At 42.0% G+C, this 22,474-nt stretch overlaps 1 protein-coding gene across 3 annotated transcripts; it reads right to left on the bottom strand.

Moving 5' to 3' along the window:
* Positions 1-278: 278 nt before the first annotated feature.
* On the bottom strand, positions 279-22,454 carry flvcr2b (FLVCR choline and putative heme transporter 2b). 3 transcript variants are annotated; one of them, XM_084377584.1, is made up of 11 exons: positions 21,268-22,454; positions 16,580-16,721; positions 12,454-12,594; positions 11,210-11,277; positions 10,187-10,290; positions 9,114-9,224; positions 7,724-7,829; positions 6,209-6,320; positions 4,223-4,278; positions 2,190-2,340; positions 279-771 (listed from the first exon to the last, which is right to left on the bottom strand). In XM_084377584.1, the coding sequence occupies exons 1-10, from the start codon at positions 21,865-21,867 to the stop codon at positions 2,260-2,262; spliced, it is 1,521 nt and encodes a 506-aa protein (XP_084233710.1). In that variant the 5' UTR covers positions 21,868-22,454; the 3' UTR covers positions 279-771; positions 2,190-2,259. The 3 variants fall into 3 exon arrangements, with proteins under 3 accessions (XP_084233710.1, XP_084233708.1, XP_084233709.1); XM_084377582.1 differs by lacking the exon at positions 21,268-22,454 and adding an exon at positions 17,493-18,540; XM_084377583.1 differs by lacking the exons at positions 2,190-2,340; positions 21,268-22,454 and adding an exon at positions 17,493-18,545.
* Between the last annotated feature and the right edge of the window lie 20 nt (positions 22,455-22,474).

The raw sequence follows: 22,474 nt of genomic DNA, 5'->3' as shown, positions 1-22,474 counted from the left end.
TTGTGCATCTGGATTGATTTGGTTACGGTTTTACATAATCTATGGCTTTCGCTCAAGAAGTTGCAGCATGAGATACACAGTACTGTAAAACATGACACCGAGTTAGGGGAAGAAACTTTGCAAAACAGTTTTATTTCATGTTAAATAAGCAAACATGAACACTGTTACGATATCACACAGACGTGCGTCATCAGTATTTGATCCCTTACTGTGGACTGCCATGGATTAGAAACCCTTTAACATGCTGATGTATAAATTATTTCAATCTTCTACCAAAATCACTCATAAAAACAGGTTTATTTACATGGTTAACTGTTGTATTCAATAACAAAATTAGTGTCAATGAATTATGACAAATGTACCTATTTATACTGTACACAATCAGCTGTACACTTTTGAAAATACTGACGAGGGACAAAACCAAACGTTTCACAGATTTGTCAGGCAGATTCAGTGAGAGCACTTCATTTACACTTACATATAAAAATATTTCTCAACAGTGAATTATTGAGCTCAAAATTGTGCATTCAACATCAGATTTCAGTCAGAATCACAGCTTTTCTTTTCTTTTTTATATAAATAGTTAATACAACACTGTAAATCCAACTCCTCTTAGGAAGACTTCCTGATGGTGTCGCTCTACCTCAGTATGTTACACTATAACAGGTCATGGTCATTTTTAAGGCTTTCATGTTAGTGTGCGGTCTAAAATCTGGCTTCAGCGACGAAGGAAGGTGCAGCCAGGCTTCCATCGGGGCTGTCGGAAGGTCCCTATCGATCAAAACAAGCATGTTAATTCAACGGTTTCATGGGATTAACACAGAAGTTGTAGATCCGTTGAGCTTCATCCTAAAGCACAATTCAAACAGGTTAAAAAATATATTTTTCTCACTCCCATTAAACTGTTTGGAGACACAGTTTAATGGGAGACTAAATACATGATAAGATGTTCCTTAATTGATCCCCCTTCAGAGAAATTCACAGGTAACGCAGCAGTACAGAGGGAAACAAGTAGCATTTCCTACTCATAACTTCAATGTTATATCATCAGTGGCTCGGCGCTTCAACAGTCATAATCATAGTTTGAGTGGACTTCATTATGTGGGCATCGAGGCAGTGAGGATACCTCGGAGAGGGAGTAACAGGGACAGAAGCCTCCTCCAGAGAGAGGCATATTGGATAGACTTCCTGGACACTCTGATCCCTGAGGGAATGAATGAGGAGATTTCATTTGCTTGTTTCTTGTGATATAAGTATTTGCTATTTTGTTTCTAAGAATAAACAGTTTAATGGGAGTAAAACATGAAAACATGCTGCCACATTGTCACGAGAGCCTGAAACATGGACATTTTTAGTATTCAAAAATCAAGCAACTTGCAAAATTTTTTTCTAGCTTAAACATGTGGTGCTGTTACACAGAGCCTGACAAATGTTACCACTCAACAGCCTTAGACACACATAAACAGTGTGAGCTGTCCTACCATAAAACAGGCATTTTCTTCCTGCAGTTTCAGTGCAAAACCATCCACCGCCTTCACAAAATGTAACCTTTGACCAGCTCTCTGCAGCTAACAGTTATTTCTGTACTCGGAGCCAGCTGAGAGGTTTCCCTTTCGTGCACGATTTCAGATTTTTGTCATTAGCGCTCAACCGCTTATGTTTGTTTTCTACCCAGGAACACGTCCAGTGCCGGGACCCTGAAACCGAAGCAGCTAAATGGAATTCAGCCAACGTTAATGTCGATATTTACACCTGCGCTTTACATGTCAAAATGTCTTCTTGTCTTCTGGCTTGTAGCGTACGGATACATTACAAAACAATATACAAATAAATAAGACTGGAGTTTCAGAAATAAAGCTGCGGATCTAAATCAAGTCAGTCAGCGATGAAATAATTCTGTGGCAGACGCATCAGGTGGACAGGCTGTGATAGGATTAATTATTACCTGAGCTCACTGAAGTTATGTAATTGAGTTAAATTCAGGTGGAAGTGCAAAAAATTAGAGAAAATCACAATCTTATAGAGGTTTGGGGAATTTTGTCCTCGTGTTTACATGATTTTGTGAATATTTTCCAGCGTGATTGTAGATACTGAGAGGGACAGGAAGAAAAAGGCAGTGACAGGTGGAAGGATGTGCAGCAGATGCTGGTGGTGATTGGTAGTGTGTGCTGATTGCTCTGTGCTCCTACCTTTGTGCATCTGCGTGTTGAGCTAAGATTTGAGCAGATTTGTGTTTGTGGAAGCAGAAAGGGTTTTTGATCAGGCCTGAGGAGGCGGAGTCTGCGGCTTGGAGATTAGCGCCGTGGCTCCGTAGTCTTGTCCCAACTTCTGCCTCTCCACCTAAAACAACAGCTGCTGATCACTTCTCATTCAGTGTTTACAGAGGCGTGGGTCTCCAGTGTGGGATGAAGTTGTTGCAATGAGAAGTCATTTCACCACTGAATTCTTGCTTTAATGAATTCCCCTTTTCTAGTTTGTATTTTGGAGGTGATGAAAGTCACTTGAAATACTCCAAGTCTAAATTAAATCCAGCTTGGATTTTAGGCTTGAAGAAATACATTTTTGGATTTTATAGAGTTAGACAAGAAAATTGATACCACAATGTTGAAAATGCATTTGCACATCTTAATCGTGTATTTGAACTTTTGAATTTGTGCGAGCATATGGCTATTTTCTGGAGGCGCTATGTAGCTCGTGAGCTTGTGGTGACGACATGGGGAGTCATGTATCCATACAGCATGCCAAGCAAGTGGCCGTTGCTAGGCATCAAGAAGCCACCGAGGCTAACAGTTTAGCAAGCTCTGTTATTTATTCAGCAACATCATACAGGAAGTTAAAAGGAATAAAGGACATACAGTTCTATGAAATCCCCCCAAAATATGTATATACTCATTATATTACCATACCATCGACTTAAAATTACCCTTCATAGGTACACGTCACCTCATGAACTTGGGGGTTTGGAAAAAATTCAACTTTCACTTTCATTCACATGAACTGTTCTTGTGAGCATAGAAACACGACCCCGTTTGAAGGCAGCGTAATACCACTTTCACGTCTGTCAATTGAACATAAAGCTGCTGCCAGGAGCCAGTTAGCTTAGCTGAGCTGAGCTCCCAGCTAAGCTACAAGTTATAATGAGTTAATTAGTGCACTTCAATGCCTTCGAATGAGTCAGGCGAGCCGTTTCCCCCTGTTTTTAGTCTTAATGCTAAGCTAAGCTAATCACATCGTATCTAACGGACAGATGTGAGAATGGTATCGATTGTCTCGTCTAACTCTCCACCAGAATGTGAATTTTTGAGCCAATTTTTTACATGTGAGGCGTTTAACTGCTGCAGTCCTGTTCATCAGCAACTTCATCACAGCGCTTGGAGACCCACCCAGGCATCAATGATCAGGATTTTGTCCACGGAGATGTCTCCTGCTTGCAGCAGTGTGGCTTTGGTGTCAAACTCAAACATTGTTTTTTTGACATCTTGATAATGTGTCTTTGATTGTTTTCAGGTTCTTTTTCAAGCAACAGACTCAAAGCAACATGCTGCCAAAGGTCGACAAGTGACACAGTGCTGAAGTTAAAAAAAAAAAAAAAAAAAGTATTATGACAGAAAAGAAGTTAGTATGATTTAAGAAATCACAGCAGTAAAAGATTTCCTGTTGACAACATCCAGACAAATTCAATTAGCTACTGAGGTATTTGAGAGTTCATACATTTCTTAGCATGTAACCATATGCGAGCAGATACATGCAAACATGCAGCTGCCACAGAGTAGAAGCATCGGGTTAATTCAATAATAGGGAAAATTGGTGCAGACAAGCAGGCCGACACAAGACAACAGCAAAAAAAGGCACAATAGGGAGCGCGGAGTGAGTTATTTCTGGAGCAGCACAAGTCACACATGGGACTGACTAATGACAAACAAATAACACATGGGCCTTTTTCACAACAGACATTTTGACTTGTTATAGAAGGAAAACACATGTGTCACAAATAACATTGACAATGGCTCTGTTCTGTTCATTAATCTAAGTAAGCTGTGACAGAACCCTGAAACTGAAGCAGCTAAATGGAAATCAGCCAACATGGATTTAATTATTTACACGTGTGCTTTTCCTGCTGTGACATGTCAAAACGTCCTCTGTGAAAAATGTCACATTATGCTGCCACCGCTACGGTACATCCCCAACAATCCAAGCTTAACTTGGACGCTTCAACACTTACTGCTTCTTTCACCAACTGGTTTGCATTTTGTCTCCGCAGGTCAGACTTTATCAAACCTGCAGGGAGACAAAGACACAGAACAGTATTTCAAGTCCAACCAACTGCTGTAAATACATTGGAAAGGTACAAACAGGTTTATATCGATTCATTCACCATTCACCATTGTTTTCTGTGGGAGAGAGGAGCTTCTATAGTAGTATGTAATAGTATAATAGTAGTTTTTTTTACTTTTAATATCTTTTACGTACATAAATCAGAAATCTCAGAGACTAACACAGACTCAACAACGAATACATATGTGAAAATACAGACGGAACAAAGTAAGACACAAACTGTAATTCAACACACTAAAACACCACAAAACAAGCAGAACCAGATCATTCATGACAACAACAACGGGTTCAGTTTGAGTTTAAAATGTTCCCAGTCGAGATCCAGTTTGAGGTCTGCAGGCAACAAATTCCACGTGTTGATCCCCTGAACAGAAAAATCTGTTTCTCCGAATGTGGATTTAGCCTAACCTGTTAAGAACTGGCCTCTATTTTGTGTCTCTGCTCGACACTTAACAGAGTGTATCTCTGCAACAACATGGTCCATTTGAATAATCAAGGTGTCATATTAAAAGGAACACCTGAAATATGTGTTCAGATGTGTAAGTATAAGTATATATGTCACTGGGTCTGAGTAAATTGAGCTGGCACACAGCATAAATGAAAGATTAAAAAAAAAAAAAAAAAAAAAAAAAAAGTTTAGAATGAATATCCTTAAGGAATAATCCAGGTGCAGCATGGGTGAATGACATGATGTAATAAAGCTGTCTGTCCAGTAGATGGCTCCTGTGCACAGACACATTTCTGCCATAACTGTGGCTCCTTTTAAGTATAATACACATTTTAAAGTATTTGCCAAGACTGTGTGGCAACAAATGCAAATCTAAAGAAAATACAGTAAATACAACACAAGTCATCCCTCACTGACCCTCAGCTCAATGTTAACTTAATCATTAAACTCGATTGCCACTAGAAAACACATTGTAACCTTTGTAACCGAGAGCCAACACTTCACGTGCATTTTGATTGCAGCTTCACATCAGACTCTGCGGTACATGACGCATTAAAGAAGTAGGAGTTCTCTTGTGGTTTTCTCACAAAAGCTGCTCTTCTTCCTTTAATAAACGGGCACGATGCCCACAACGACAAGTCCACTCATATGTCTAAATGCTGAGTGAGTTACAAAAGACGGTGAGTCAGTCTGCTGACCTTTATGAGCAGAAAAGTCTCATTTGATAGTCTTGCAGTGTTTTTCTAGTCTTGCAACAAAGTTTAGCGCTCCAGTGGCTAAAGCATTTTTAAAAAGTTATACATTGCTCATGAACCCTTCAATGGGCCATGCAAATAGACCTAAGTGGCTTGAAGTTTCACATGTAAAACCTGAAAACAAACTGCTCCTGTGCACAGCGTCCATGCAATATTTTCCATTGCTCAAGTCAATGGACAGCAAAATGTTTGCTGCTCCTCCCTGACTTGTTTTTGGAGAAACTTTTAGAGTGAGGACGACAGAACGACGAAGATGTCTGTGGTCCCACACCGTCTTTCCCCAAACACAGCGCAGCCTTTTGTTTCTATTTAACCGTTTAAGGAACATTTAAGGAAACGAGAAAAGGTTTTCTAAGAACTCTGAACCCTCAGCTGCTCCCAGGATCAAATAGCTTCCTGTAAGGAGGCGATGAAATCCACTGATAAGCACATGCAACGACAAAAACACGTTTGTCATTGTGTTGGAAATCATAACAATCAAACCTGAAACAGTCCTTCGAGGTTACACACTAACCACCACGTCCATTCTTGGAATCCAACATTTTCCCACAGGAACGTTAAATAAACTCATAACAGAAACTGTGACAAAGACAATTCTTGTGTATCGCCGTCTGTGATATAAAATCAGTAGCTTGATATGACTCCACGCAGCTTATGTTTGAGGTCTTACCTGTCATTATTGTGCCGATTAGAAGAAAGACACAGAGGAAGATGTTTCCTGCCAGCGTGCCGAAGCTGTCGATGATCTTCCCCTGGCAGATGGTGAATATAATGCCAAACACCTGTGAATGCAGAACATGCAGAGTGTTAGGACTGAAGCTGGTGTTTGCAACCACAAACACAACAGCGTCAACAACAACACAAAATGCACAAACGGCTGTGCTTCTCCCCACTTCTGTCACTCAGCTGTTAAGGCCTGTGAGAAGCAGGGTTGCAGCAGCGATGGTGTGAAAACTGGCGGTTCTCATAGTGTGTTTAAATTCTACCACGTTAGTGTTATTAACAATATGTATATTTCAGGTTTATATCAAATAAAAAATAAAATAATGCATCTGTTCAACCAGAAACCCTTCTGTTTTTATTCCTTCATGGGTAATTGTAACTGATGATAATACTAATATTTATGTAATACTGTAAGACCTTGACGTTTTTTTGGTATGGTGATCGTGCTGTGAAAATCTCACACTATTGCAACCCTAATCAGAAGTTTCCCACAGCCAAAAAATGCTGCATTCAAGGGAATCATGCAGAGCCAAAACCTGCGGCCAGCTGTCCAGGGGCCTGTTTGCAATCACTGCTTACACAAAGAATGTAAACGTAAATCATGTTGCTGAAATTCAAAAATATTCAAGTCTTGCAGGGTTCTCTCTTCCAAGTTTTGTGTTTGTCTCATATTTTAAATTTAAGTTTGCGTGTTGCAAATTTGGTGAAACAGGTCCGAAGTCTAAAATGAACAAACTGATCTGCATCCTTTCTGCTGCATTTTAGCACATTTCCCTGATTCTGCAGATCATTACTGCTTGAGCTTTGTATTGTTTTACTGTATGTGTACCTGCATTGATACTGAGTAAAAGAAGGTGAATGACCCACTCTCGACATTTGTTCTCATCCTATCTCTTTCCTGACATGCCGGGCTTTTCTACACTATTATGTAGTAAGTGAATCTACAGGCCACCAAGGATCTATCACCTCTTAAAACAAAGCTTTTTCTACGCGCTTTGGCCTTTTGTAAACATGTAAAAGGCGTTTAAGCTCAGACTATTTGTTACAATATTAAATATTATATAATATTATAAAACAATATATAATATTTAAAGAGGCAACCCTCGAATATTTCCGGAAGCGGCAATTGCAGGTGTAACCACTGCTGGGTGAATGCATCAGTGGGCCATAGGCTCAATCATCATTGTGTTACCTCATTCAGTGATAGACAGTGGATGTTATACTGTTTGACATCATATTTAGAAAGACACAAACGGACATTGATAACACAACAATGGGAAACAAAACAGCTGCTTACAATGCTTTGCTGACAAATTATCCAAGAAGATAAGAGCAGAGAGACAGCAAGAGATGAGCAGTTACGTTTCCCGGCCTTGTTCCTTGTATTTTCTGCAGCTTAGCAAGTGTGTCGTTTTCCAAAAGTACCCATCTACTGTAAGTGTAGACTAGGCGTGAGACGTACCTGTGCTGAACAGTTGAGGAGTCCTGATGAGGTTCCCTCTGACTCAGGGTACGTCAGCTCGACCGCAAACTCAAAGCCCAGCGGCAGGTAGCCCGTCATGAAGAATCTGGGCACACAAACACACACGCAGGAGAACAAAGAAACACAGTGAACATTATTAATAATAAATTATAATAAATCTGTGCAGCTCTGCTTCACTGAACCGCAAGCTTCCTGGTACTAATTTAATATTAAACAAACGGCCAAGTCTGTGGCTAAATGACATTGGTGATAAACAGGAACAACAGGTTTTGAAATCATGTCGTCCTTCCACTGAAGTGACAACAAGTGAAACTCAGTTACGAGGTTCCTACATGGCAGCAGCAGTGAAACACCCTGAGTCAGAACGTAATGTATTTCCGGACACATTACCTCTCTGCCTATAATCACGCTTTGATAAGAACGGAGAGCAGTAAACCTGATACTCTCGCGTGTTGTCGTTTATTTGTTACATGTGATATTTCTAATCCAGGAGTCTATTTAGGAATTTGCTACTGATACATAAAGAAAAAGACAAATATTGACAATGGCTGCACAAGATGGAGAAAACTTTATCAGTTGAATACCAGGAATTGTGGAGCTTGCTCAGTCTCCATTAAAATATTAAGCTCTCTGTGTGTTATTTCACAACTCAGCCTGAGTCACATGTCGAGCGAGCCATGTCCACTGTCTGGCATGAATGTGTGCATGAATGGCATACTATGTAGGTGTGCCTTCACAGAGCGGGTGAGCACAATCTGGAGGACCGATCTGTGCCACTGAAGAGGTGTAATGACTTCACACCAGCCACATAAAGGTTAAAACTGGATGTACAAGTACTGCTGGATCGGGCACACATGAAGCCTTTGGGATCATTAAAGTTAACTGTTTAATGACTGTGGCCTCTATCCATACGTTTGTGCTCCATATTTACTGAGTTGGAACACTGGGTCAGTATGTTTAAAGGCAAATCTTTATCATAGGTCCTACTACAGGGTGTATCTGCGAAATGCTTATCTAGCCAAAGTTGAATGCTTTTCAAGCATGGCTGTAAATTATTGCTGCAAATGTCAACAGAAAGATTGCACTCGTAGAAATTACCATCACAGAAGTCAGTGAAAGAGACACGGCCACTGTATAAGAAATGTGCAAATGGATAAAGCTGAAAATGTGATATTACAGAGGGAATTAGAGTATTTTAGGTGATTCTGTACTAATATTACATTTTTCTTTCAGTTTTCCGTCCCTTGATTGAACAAATTAACTGTAGTTAGAATTAAGTATCAGACACATTCGCAAAAACATTGAAAATAAATAAATCCATACATCTATCCCGCCACAAAAACAAAACAATGAATGAATGACAGATTACCCAAGAGCTCCAGCAGTGATGAAGACCACCCAGAGGTGCCCCAGACTGAGTGTAGCAGCGTAGACGATCATCCCCACCAGAGACATGAAGTAGACCGCGAGCGTCGTCTGCCTGGAACGACACAAGAGGAATACAAGACAGCGAACGCCAAAATCGTCATTACTGAGATAAATTCAGAGTATCGCTGCATTTTCAACTCATGTGGATAAACTTCAAACCACTGTAGCTTCTTAAGTGGTTTTAAAATGGGCTCGGCAGGAGCTTTCTGAGGAGGGAGATGCATTTAACATGTTTTTTAGATCTCAAGGATTCACAAAATGTGTTTTTGTGAGCAACACTGGATGCAAACATAAACAATGCTTATGCCAACAGCAAGGAAACTGCACAGGGTGCCTTTAAAATTCACTACATAATAACCAACACGCGTTCAGTTTTAATTATACGAGACATGTTTGGAGAGAAGAGGCGAGATAGCTACAGAAAACATCATTTCCTTCTTGTGGTTGAGCATTGCTAACAGCAAACAAAAGACAATTAAAACTGCTGTCTGTATAAACATAATAATGTTTAAAGCCTTTTGCTAAGTAATGTATTATTTTGTCTCTTGCTTCTGATTTACTCTTTCATGGGTCAGAAACAAAATAAATGTCAACAGACCATCAATCCAGGCTTCGACTGGAGTGTACTGAGAGTAATTAACACATCTGCAGTCGACAACAAAGCCAGGTGGGACTGAATGTGTCCCTGCATGAATTCCATACCAGCATTCCCCCATTTGCAGGACAAGTGAGGGTGAAGCCCCCCGCAGGGCGACCACCGCTCTGACTACACAGCCAGAGGGCCCACGAGGAAGGAACAAGAGGTCGCTGTTTGAGCAGCATGTCGCACCTGGACAAACAGACACAGAGCCTCCAACAGGCAACACATAAACACTAAACAAGATCTACAGCGAGATGTGAAGCCAAATGACAATAAATGGAACATAAAAAGACTTGTTGTGTTGGATAGAATTCAGGTAAAAAGTCACGTAGAGTTGACAAATGAGTCACGTAACTCCCCCTCTGAGCTCTTACTTGTAGGTTTTGGTTTTGTCCAACCAAATGCCGCAGATGAGGGAGCCAACCATCCCCGCAATGACAATGGTGAGGCCAATCCTCCCAGCGTTCACCTCTTCTCCCTGAAGGGTCAAGAAAGACAGGGCTTAGACTAGTGACCTTATGGCCTTACATACCAAGGAAAGGCAGGGCATCGTAAAGCAAGAAAGTTGAGGTGAATCAAGTTGCTACAATGATGTGGTGTCACCTCGATACTTTCTCTAGAAAGCAAGGAAGGAATATTATTCCATAAAATTCTGCACATATCTTAGCATCAGCCTGTAGTGATACTTCAACAGAGAAAAAACCTTCACGCTCCCCCATAGTTTCAGTCTTGTCCTGTATGAAATCGTGTTACTATGTACATTACAACACCTCCTACAGAAAATAGAACCTCAAGATTGAAAAAAACAAACATTTTATTAGCAATGAATAAATGATGTGTCCAGGGAATTGGGAAAACTGATTTATCACCACAGCACAGTTTATTGATCTTGTGTTACATTATTTCTGGGTATTAAAGGTGCAATATGTAGGAATCATCCACATATCCAAGGGTCGGGTCAAAACGACCCATGGGCAGGTCATATCGATAAATCTAAGGGACTGTGAAATGTAGCAAACATGTCGCTAATCCGCAAACATGCTGCTAAACTTATCAGACTATTGCCTAAAGGTGGTAAGTAAGATAGGACGGGTGTGGCTAGCTGGTTAGCGTCATCATTTTAGTAAACGTCTCTGCAGCACAGTACAGTCTTTGACATAATACAATTCTTTCACGCATATTACACATTGCACGTGCCAATATGTCAAGCTGATAGGTGTAAACGCTATGCGAAATATACGAGCTGAACTAGCCTGTCAATCGCTGAAATGTCAAACTATGGGAGTTTGGGGTAAGAGATATTAGCTGAGGTCAATACAGAGGATGCACTCAAGCAAAACACAGTTTTATACTTTATGCACGTATATGTATATAGAGAGGCAGCAGGAAGAACTTACAGGATAATGCTCGATGATCATGCGGTTCAGCAGGGTGCCAACAGCGTAGAAACAACCCACGTTCAAACCTGTGAGTTGAGAAATATCGTCAAACAGTCTGCTGACATACATCACAAATCACAAACAAACTGGACAACATTATCTTTCAGGAAACTTCCCACAACGTTAAAGGGAGCACTGAGCTGACTTCCTCGAGCGAGAGCAGTCAAAGGGTTTCGGTTTTCACTTGTGTCAATGAACCTCATCAGTTTCCTAAACAGAGAGATCCCAACACCAAGGACTTCTATAAAAGGATATAATGTCTGTGCCGAGGTGTTTTTACTTGGACAAAGGTTTCAAATAAAGTCATAACTCAGACATAAACTACAAAGAAAGAGTATAAAAAACACTCTTAAATCACTCTCAAGATTGTAAACTTGATTTTCGGAAACTTGTTAAGAGAATAAATCTAGTCAGGTAGGTATTTGTGTGTAAATGATCCCGTTCCTTGAATATAACAGGACATTCAGAGACGGCAGCTCAGTTAAACAGACAGTGACAGGTGGAGCTGACGATCACAGGTAAATCTGTGACCCTGCATACGTATCTGCCAACCCAAAGATCATATATAGAAAGACAGATGGACAGAGCGACACGCACATACACACTAATAATAGTCACATGAATTGAGTCACATGAAGGGACACGGTGAGGTCGAGGAGGGTGAAAGCGTCTCCTTAAATTGCTCACAGCTGTTTGACATTGTTGCTGTGACTTTAGAAATTGACAGACAGCAAATATCTAAATCTCCTCTGGTTCTTCCACTTCATAATCAAACCCATTTGTTAAACAATGTCAGACTATAGACAAACGTTGGACCCCTGCAGGAAAAACTGTGAGCTTTTCAATAACTAAAGACTTGTGTGTATTTTTATGAGATTCCACAGTCAGATTGACCTTTAAAGAGATTGTGATGAGGCATTCTTGGCAATATGTAGGCGATTTATATAACAATGTAACAGATATTATCCAGGAAGATCACTGACTAATAATGTGTTGGAAAATATCTGAATATGATAATATACAACTCGAGTTGTACTGGTGAATCTAAAAGTCAAAGTAATGATTCATACTGACAATAAAAATCAACCAAGGTCACTTTCCCCACTTTTTCAAGCTGCTTTTACATTTTTACATCACCATCCTGTTTAAAATTGATGAAGGACCTTCCTCGGTTTAATAAAAAAGCACTTGTGTTGACCAACCGTAAGTGATGATGAGGAGGATGAAGGGCCTGTTGCGGAGCAGCCTGAGGATGGAGGCTGTGTAGGAGTACTGCTCTGGTGGGATGCTACGAGCCGTGGCCTGGGCCTGAGTCGGAGGAAGTTTAGGACGCTCCTGGAAGACTGACATACGGAGAGACCAAAATCAACACAAATAAACACAAATAACAAACAAACCCCACATGAGGAAATGATTGACAGCCAGTTACTGTACAGGCGATTAGGGAGACCAGGCTTTGAGCTGAGAGTGACATTAGTAGTGTTACAGGCCTCAGGTTGAGAACCCATGAAACAAATAAGAGTCCTGTAGAAACAGGAGAAAGAATGAGGCAGTCTGATTGGCTACATCCAGCCAGTTAAGTAATGCGCACGTGCAGCTCTCACCAAAGATTGAACAGAGGCGAGATGTCTCACTCTGTAGCTAAAATGGAACGTTCAAGACACAGTGTGAAAATTAAGCAGTGTGCCATCTTGCTTCCCTCTCATCACTGTCTAGAGTTGTACACGAACGGTACCAATCGAGCACTCTCAGGTAAATGACACAAAATTTATGAGCTGAAGCGCAAGCAGATTATCGTTGATGTTTATCTGACTTTGATACTTTCACTAAAGGGGAAACTTGCAAAGAATACTGGGCATTTCAGGGTTTTATCTTTCTGAAATAACTGAAGTTGGACATCATAGGTTTCCTCTTTCCACTTCATGAATGTCTGAGGAGAGTACGGAGCTGTGCCGCGGCAAAGATGAGCCGTGTTATCCTGAAGAGCTTCAGAGATTTCATGTGGAGGGGCACACACAGTCAGACAGGTCCACACATGTACAGCCTGCTCGACTCCACCCAAAACATGATGTACAGTAGATAACCTGCTCTCATGGACAGTCAGCTCATCTCTAGCCCAGAGGTGGACGACATGATGAGACCTGTTCGGGTTGGTCTTCTTCCTTGGTGAGAGCATGTGTCCTCAGGCCTCACAGGGAAACGCAGATGCTTGTCTTTGTGGCTCTTGGAGCTGAGCCAGCAGATCTGACCTGAGGGTTTGTGTCCAGTAACCAGTCGTCACTGATCTTCTGAAACCAACCTGCTCTTTGTTCCAGCTGCTCGGACAACACGGGCTGAGAAGGGATTGAAGTTAAATGATCTCAGCTGCATTTTACTACAAAAGGAAACAAAGAGTGCTGATTCGGATAACTTGTAAAACCGTGCCTGCATGCTAATTTTACTTGAACACCTTCAGGGATTCCCCTCGTTCAGTCTACCGGATCCACTCGTGTCGGGTCTCAATGCGGACTTTCTCTGTGGTGAACTCTGGCTGACAATTTGTTTAGAGGGAGGCAGCGGCCAAACTTCTTCTCTCACCTCTCTTTGCACACAGTTTATGCAAATCTCTGGATCCTGGGACTTTGTCTGCCCTGCTGACTCACAGGCCTGTTGCAGGGCTACAGATGGCCCGGCCAGCAGGACAACCCTCACACATGGCGTCTTGCATGTATGTGTGAGGGTGTGCTATATGTGTGATTATATGTGTCATATCATGGAACCACTGCGGCCAACTGGCGTGAATTATCCCGCTGGAGTAACCAAGAGCAGCATAAGTCACATCCCTCGCCCAGTACCATCCATCACATGGCCGAAAGCAGAGAAGAGTCTGGAAGTAATAAGTGTCCTGATGTGGGTAAAACTCAGAATATTTATGCTTTAAGTCTAGTTTATCTATCTTTTAAGTGCACTGCTGCCTGGATGAGATTAAATACATCATTGGTTTCCAACATGAGGGCTGGTTCTCCCAGAAGAGGATAAATAAAAAGGTCAAAAGATGATTATCAGGGATGATATTAGAAAAAGCTTCAATACAGCTCTTCCAATCTTTTCTTTTTTCTTGTGAAATACTTCAGTTTTACTTCATTGTGCACCTACAATCATCAAAATGAAAGGGTTTCGATTAAAGGTGCATTATGTAATAAGTTTGGTTTAAAACATTTAATAATCAACTGAAATTATCAACAAAAAGTGACCAAAAAAACAAGTTTGACGTCGTATGAAAGACGTCTACGTAATGTTTTTGCAGAGATTTTTCTAATGAATTTAGAAATCCAACTAGCTAGCCTCGACCTGTCCTGTCTCACAATACCATTCTGAGCTCCCAGTCTGAATCGCTAGCTGCACGTTGAACTGAGCTAACGGCAGCTACAGTTTGCAGTTTCTCGGGTGATATGATGAGTCAGATGAGAGGATAGATACCACTTTCATGTCTGTACAGTAAATATGAAGCTAAAGCCAGGAGACGGTTAGCGTAGCTTAGCATAAAGAATCGAAACTGCTATCTTAGTTCTGTTGGAAGCTAAAACAAATCTGCCTACATGTGTGTCTAAAGCTCTAATGAAGCTAAGAAGCTAGATCCAGAAGAAAGTTAGCCTAGCTTAGCATAAAGACTGGAAGCTTGGGAAAAACAGCTAGCTCAGCTTTGTAAAAAGTTATTAATCCATTTTTTTTTTCAGAAAAACTGAAATGAAGTCACTGCACGTGACCAATTATTGACGTTTACAAAGTAAAACAACATTTTCACATGTTGAATTTTTTGTATGGACTGAACAAACAAGGTATAATGTGATAATGAGGGAGCTTGGAGGTGTTGGTAGGTGCAAACTTCAGATAAAGGCAGGGCAGCTGTTCCACCTGTTTCAGGGCTTAACGCTAAGCTAAGCTAAGCTAAGCTAAACTCAGCTAACCATCTCCTGGCTGTAGCTTGAATACTTGAAGCACACCCATGAAGACTGGTATAAATCTTCTTCGCCTTAGTCTTGGCAAGAATCCAACTAAATGTTCAACGTCAGATTCCCAAAATGCTAATGCCATCCAACTGGTCGTTTGAGCAGAGAATGAGCTGAACTCTGCATTTCAAGGTGCTTCATTAACAATAGACGATGGTCCATATACCAACAGCACTGACAGTTGAGTCAGTCTGAATGTTACACTTGGTGCTACTATGGAATGCCTTCACAAGCATCCTTTTGTGTCCCTGAATGCACAACGCTTACGAGCGCCCTCGCCCTCCCCCGGCCCTGACAGGACAACAGCTCCTCCTCCGCTCCGACGACTACTCAGCCCCGTGTTCTCTACAGAGGAGTACCACATACTTAGATAATTGTTTCTGTATTCTGACTATACACGTGTGTTACTAACCCTTCCCTCCACAATGAAAAGAAACAATAGAAATGGTGTGATTGCTACATTTAAGGTGCTAAATGTGCAATTAAACATATCAACTCTCAGATTATAATATAAGGGAACAGCAGGAACGAGACAAAGAGGGTCAAAATGCACGTGTAGCAGATACAAAGCAGACTACAGCTAAGCATTTTTCCCTGACAACTCATATCCTGTGGAACAAGTAAGGTCACGCAACTTCCTTCTGTGTGATCATAGGCCTTATATTTCTAAATCACCTTTACTCATACTTAACAAAGTAGTTTACTGAAGCTCTTCTGTGTCCATTCCCGTGACATTTCCCCCTGAGCTTACTTGCACCACAACAGTATCGTTTTTGTCAGCGTCCCCTTCAGGGAGGGTTTTGTGTTGGTCAAAAGCTGCAGGTCAGCACTTTTCCTGTCCACTGAATGGTGCTTCTTGTCAGAGTTTAAAGCCGCTAGAAAGTAAAACCATCCTCAGGTTGATCATCTGAATGAAAAAATTCCCACTGGCTTGTGGGTAAAAGGTCGAGATAGTCAATGTTTGAGGGAGAGTAGGAAATTATGGTAAGTAGAGGAGTTTAGAGAATGAGGTGAGGACACGTCGAGTGCTTCATTTACCACCACAGCTTTATCCATTCACAAAATATCTGTGGTTAAATGGTTCAGTAGAATCAGTCTAAAAAAAGTATTTAAATCCAGTTAATCTGCATTTTATGTAAATTTTAAAAAACTGTCGAAACTGCCAAAAAAATATTCATGGTGTCTACCCATGCAGAGAGTTTCGGTTTTATCTGCAGAAGATGGAAGAGATCTGCGTCTGAGAACACTGCCGCCGCTTCAACATTAAGGAGGTGACGGACAAAACTGCACGACATCACTGTGTTACTCCCAAAACAAGGTTCTGGGGTACAAATCTTACCAAAGACAACAAGGATGAAGAGTAAGGTGGCCACTCCTGCTGTGATGTAGAACATGGTTCTGATGTGGTGAGCCAGCTCGTCCATGTCGTCCACGTTAGGCACCAGGATGGGAGGCACGAGGAACCCAATGGCAATACCCAGCTACGAGACAATGAACACAGGGAACACAAAGTAAAGAAAAAAACTGTTAGGACGTGAAAACACTGACTGCCACTTTATTGTTAATAATTTAATTCCTACATCTCATACTGGCTGAATGGTACCACAACTAGGGCCGCCCCCCGACTGAAGAAATTCCTAATCGATTAGTAGTTGTTTGTTCAAGCCATTAATTACATTACAAGCCTTGCTCAAAACACGGTAATAACTTCCAACTTGGAAAAGATAAGATAACAACAAGGTAAGATAACAACAGAAAAAACATTTGTGTAACACAAGACAGGTCTGGGTTTTAACTGTCCCTCTTATACTTAAAACATTCCTGAATGGAGCCGTTACAGGTTTTTTTTTTTCCTCCTGCGACCAAGGAAAACTTGTTCAACTATGACTCTTCTCATTGAGCAATGGTTTAGTCAACTATTAAGGGGCAGCCCTAACCATAGCATGTGTATCTAGAAGCCTTATTAACATGACCCCCTAACCCTAACCCTAACAGCATCAGTGACAGCAGAGTTGGTAAAGAGTACTTTTACATTCAAACAGCTGAACGGACAAAGTGTGACGAGGACGTCTCAGCAAACAGTTAACACAATTTCCTCAGGACTCTCGCACCAGGACACTAGAAGTCTTATGCGTTTCTGGCATCCAGTGCAGCATTGCATAATCTACAGACAGCTGTCAGACAGTCTTGCTACATGGACTCTGCAGCAGAAGAAGAAATTAAATGGCCATTAATTAGATATTCAGACGAACCTGGTTTCCCAGAACTCCTATGGAACAAGCAGTGGAAACCTCTTTCTCTCCAAACCACACTGAGGCGAGGTAAGAAGGAATGCCAAGGACAAACACTGTGGCTACTGAGCACACAAACTGGCCAAAAAAGGTGACTGGGAACATATCGGGATCGGCGCTACCAATTTTTATCCAAGCACCAATGCAGTTGAAGGCCGAGCCAACGAGGACCACATCCCGGATCCCCCTGTTGTCCAGGAGCCACAGGACGGGCAGTATGAGCGGGATGTAAGTGAGCAGGTAGATCATGGACAACCAGTCGATGGCCAGAGAGTTGATGTCGTAGAAGCGCATGAATATGTTACTAATAATACCATACTGGAGCCACATGAAGGAATTGCTGGCTGAGACGGCGCTGAAAAGAAACAGCATGAGCCAGCGACGGTGGTAGAGTTTGGTCTCAGCCTTGGGGACCAGCTCTGACCGGTCACCATGTAAAGTCTCAGCATCTAAGCGTGAGCCAATGGAGATGGCTCTGCCCAAAGGTCCTGGACTCCACTGAGGCGAAGCGAGGCTCGGAGCGAGATTCTGTGCAGCCTTGGACCACGGCCAGCCTTCACCACCGGGCTGAGAATTTTCATGGTTGCCCTTCAACTTATTGTTTTGTGGCATTTTTTTTAAAACTCCTCGAAGCGGGCCCCTGGAACGTGAGAGGTGAGAGGTCTGGAAATTTCAGAGCCTGTGTCCTTAAACAGCTTGCTGTCCTGAGTGCAAACTGCCTGTTGCGGAGAGATGCTTTTCTAAGAGAAGCCAGAGAGCGAGCACAGCTGGAGTTACTGGAGTCCATTCACAACTCGCTGCACATATCTTCGGCCCTGTCATGTGATGTTAATATAGGCCATCTTCCAATCCTGCCCAAACCACTCCCACCATCTCAGACCCTGAATTACCTCTATAGTTAAGTGTGAGAATCAAAGTACTCCTCTGTTGAATTTTAAAAGTCTCATGTGAAGGTTAACTCATTTGAATGTGGGGAGAATTTTTGGGTTTCTGCAACAGGTTAATATTTTGAAGTCTTTGTTACTGATCACCGAAGGATACCTGGACTGTTGAGGATAATACCCTGATTACTCTTGACCTCAAATTACATAGATTATTAATTATAGATTGACACAACTCTTTTGTTAATTGATTACTCTTCATCAATTTTCAAGCAAAAATGTCAAACAGGTTCCATGGTACGATATGTTAGGATTCACTGCTTTTCTCTGGCATTTATGATAGTAAATGAAGAGTCTTTGGGTTTTAGACAACGTGAAGACAATTTCACAAAAATTAATCATGAATATAGTCGGCAGATTGATTGATAATGTAAATAATCCTTCCACTGCATTAGGCTTAGGCATTATCCAAAAGTTCACATCACGATATTCTCCTGCCCAAATATTGCGATGGATGATATTATCGCCTGCTCTCGCCAGACTCGCTGAAAGAACTAGCCTAGGCGATGGATTATGAGGTGAGACCGCAAACATGTGGTGTTAAATCCAAAATATTACCACATCGGTGAGCTGACGCTCTTCTAAGAAGCTAAGTCCGTCGTGTCTGTATGATAAAGCGCTGCGTGAATGCTGCCACATCAGGCCAAACAACCTAAAGTAAGTTGCCTCCACAGCCACGACAGCTCTGCGTGCATTTACTTTAAAAAATAAAAGCATGAAGATGCCTTAACAGCTGTTTGATATTTGATATTGTGAAAAATATCGCATATGACGGTAAATATCACGATATTAGATAATATCTAATATCGGCCTGAGCCAAGTATGCATGTTGTTATAAGTTTAGACTTTACTATATGTGCCTTATTAAAATATAACTTTTTAAAACATTTTTGAGGGCTTTTTATGCTTTTATTTTGTTGACAGTGACAGGCGAAGACTGACAGGACAGGGGGGTGAGAGAGCGGGGATGACATGCAGCAGAGGGCCCAGGCTGGACCCGAACCCCAGAATATGGCCGTGCCGGAAATTAACTGCTATTCTAACCGTTTAAGACCGTGTAAATAAGAGGACATAAAGCAATAAAGCCTGCAATGTGATGTGTTGGACATATGCCACGCTCAGGTTTATATTGCTTCTTGTAGGCCATTAAAGGGTGTGATATGAAGGCAGATTGCATGCAATAAAATAAATCATGACAACCAAATTGAGTCATCATTATCAGAGATGCGGGACATCCGTCCCAGTCGATTATTATGTGACCAAAAAAAAAAAGCTTCTTCACCGGGTCTGTGCAGGCGTCAGCAGGAACAGTTCTCTGAAGACCGAAACATTGAATACACAAAGTTTGCAAGTTTCTGTTAAAAGACAACATCCTCGTTAGAAAGTCAACAAATGTTTGTTTCTGCTCTCTCAGATCCAAAAGCCCAGCTCGTGCTCGGGATTACTCAAACCAAATTCTCCAGTGATGACTTTTCAGTGACATTTACTGGGAGTTGTTGTACCGTACGTTGACTCAAGTGTTGTTTGTTCCGAAATTTAAAGTGTTGAATCTGATGAGTTTAAACAAACAGTGGCGCGAGGCTGATCTTTGCACTCATGTTTGGCTGCTCGTGAGGGTTTTTTTCAAAATGCCCTTTTAAAAAGCAGCAGCATCACGCTTGCAGCTGCTGCTGTGTGCGGATACATTTTCTTAAAAGTAAAAAGAGCATTGTGTGTATGTGAAGGACTGTGTGTTTTGTTTATGTGAAGTGACCATCGCAAGTCACGGTCAAGTGAATGTGGTGAAGTAAAACACGCACTAACACGTAATAGATGGTTGATTTCTGTGTGTATTTACAGCTTTGATCAGTCTTGGTTAAAAAAATAACGTTTTTGAGTAAATGCAGTTAATATAGGTCTAATCACTGTATGTACTACAGCAGGGCTCTCGTCTCCGGTCTAACCAAGAAAGCTTTGAATGAAATGCAGTGAGAGGAACACATTATGCCTCTGAATACAGTTATTGGCTAGGCGTATTAGACATGCTTCCTCTTCTAAATCCTGTGATTTCCTTGTTAAGGTGTTCCCTGGACCAGGACCAACATCTGTGGAACAGATCAGAGGACCTGAGGGCACCTAAACTTACTTTATCAGTGGGCACAGACATAATTGTATAAACTAGATGAACATTATCTTTGCTCCTTCTTCTCAGATTTAATGATTCCCTGTTTTAACACAAATTTGGATTATTTATTCATGGGTTTTTTGTTGTTGTTGTTGTTTCAATCAACTTTTTGATACATTGTATGGAATAAGTAGATAAAGGCTTGACATGTTTAAACAAATATGAGCCTTTATTAAACACAGATATGATTCATGTGTTTCATTTTGATGAATGACAAGTCTGTGTCCAGAGATCTGTTTCTCTACTGGTTTAAGATGCATCTAACATGATCATTAACTGTTTTTATCTTCATCTCTCTGTGATATCATTTATTCACAATGAGCTACAACACATTTAAGAGAGGCTACATGCAGATTTAGTTAAATAGAGCTTGTTGTTGCAATTAGAAATGAATGCCTCGCATGCTTTCATTCATCCTCTCACATCCTCAGCAGGCAGTGTTGTGGCTTGAAGGCACTGTGATCCCAGAACGTGCGTAATTACGCACACGTGCCCAAAAGATGTGGGGAGGTCCAAATAAACAACGGTTAGTCACGTAAATAACTGTTTCAATCGGTGATCGAGTAGCAGAGGGGCTAACTTGACTGGCCTAATTGCTGACTAAGGGGGCAACCCGTGCCTCAAAACATACCTGATTCCCGAAGACACCGATGGAGCAGGCGGTGGACACTTCCTCCGAGCCGAACCACACCGACGCGATCCTCGACGGCATCCCGAGGATGAACACCTGCGCTAGCGAGCAGGAGAACTGCCCAATGAAGGTGACGGGGAACAGGTCGGGTCTGGCGCTGGCCACCTTGATCCACGTCCCGGCACAGTTGAGCGCGGTGGCCACCAGCGCGATGACCCGGAGCCCCTTCTTCTCCAGCAGCCAGGCCACCGGGAAGATGAAGGGGATGTATGTCAGCATGTAGATCATAGACATCCAGTCTATGGTGAAGGCGTCCACGCCGTAGAACTTCATGAAGATGTTGCTGACGATGCCGTACTGTATCCATTGGTACGAGTTGCAGAGCGAGTAGGAGCTGAAGAGGAGGACCATCAGCCAGCGCCGCTTGTACAGACGGGTCGGCGGCAGCGCGTCATGACCGTCCAGCTGACTCTGATCGGCGGCTCGCTGCGCCGCGTCTCCCGCCTCCAGCTTCACATGGTTCTCGCAGTCGCTCGCAGTCAGCACTTTGGTTTGATCCACGTTTGCGTTCGTGTCTTCAAACGCGTGTTTCTCGCTCATAGTAGCCTCCTAAACACACACACATAGAGTTCACTCAACTCAGCTACCGTGCAAACTGAACCGAAAGTGGCTCCGGCCGGATGAGCCTACAACTTCATGTTTCCAGCTCAAAAAGCAGAAGTTCGACCTCAGCATAAGTGTCAGTCTGTCGATCAGTCTGTCGATCAGGCTGTCGATCTGTCAAGCGGCTTTTAAAAGTCCCAGTTTGAGCGCGTCCATGAATGTATTTCCTGAAGTTGGTTCAACTTACGCGCGGAGCTTACATAAGTTTCAGGTCGTTTCATGAATGAATGTGATCCGAGCCGCCCCGAGTGTTTACACGTGTAGGAGCGCCTGTTGTGACCCTCCACCCGGACCTAAATAAACCGCTTTGGGATCTTGAAACAAGTCGGTCAGCTCAGGGCTCAAGGGCGGAGTTTCATGCACGGTTCTTTGTGTTATCTTACCAGCCTGCCCTGCTGAGATATCTCACATTGCTAAGAGTTGGAAAACGCCATAAAATGTGCGCGATTCCCTCCTCTGTTATCTCTGCCTATAAAACCCTCCCTCCTCATAACTACTTTATTACACGTGTCCTAAAAATAGTCTGCGACAGATCACGTATCAG

Source organism: Pagrus pagrus (assembly GCF_965226575.1).
Source record: "Pagrus pagrus genome assembly, chromosome: 16".
NCBI lineage: Eukaryota > Metazoa > Chordata > Actinopteri > Spariformes > Sparidae > Pagrus > Pagrus pagrus.
This window is presented reverse-complemented; position numbering and strand designations above follow the sequence as displayed.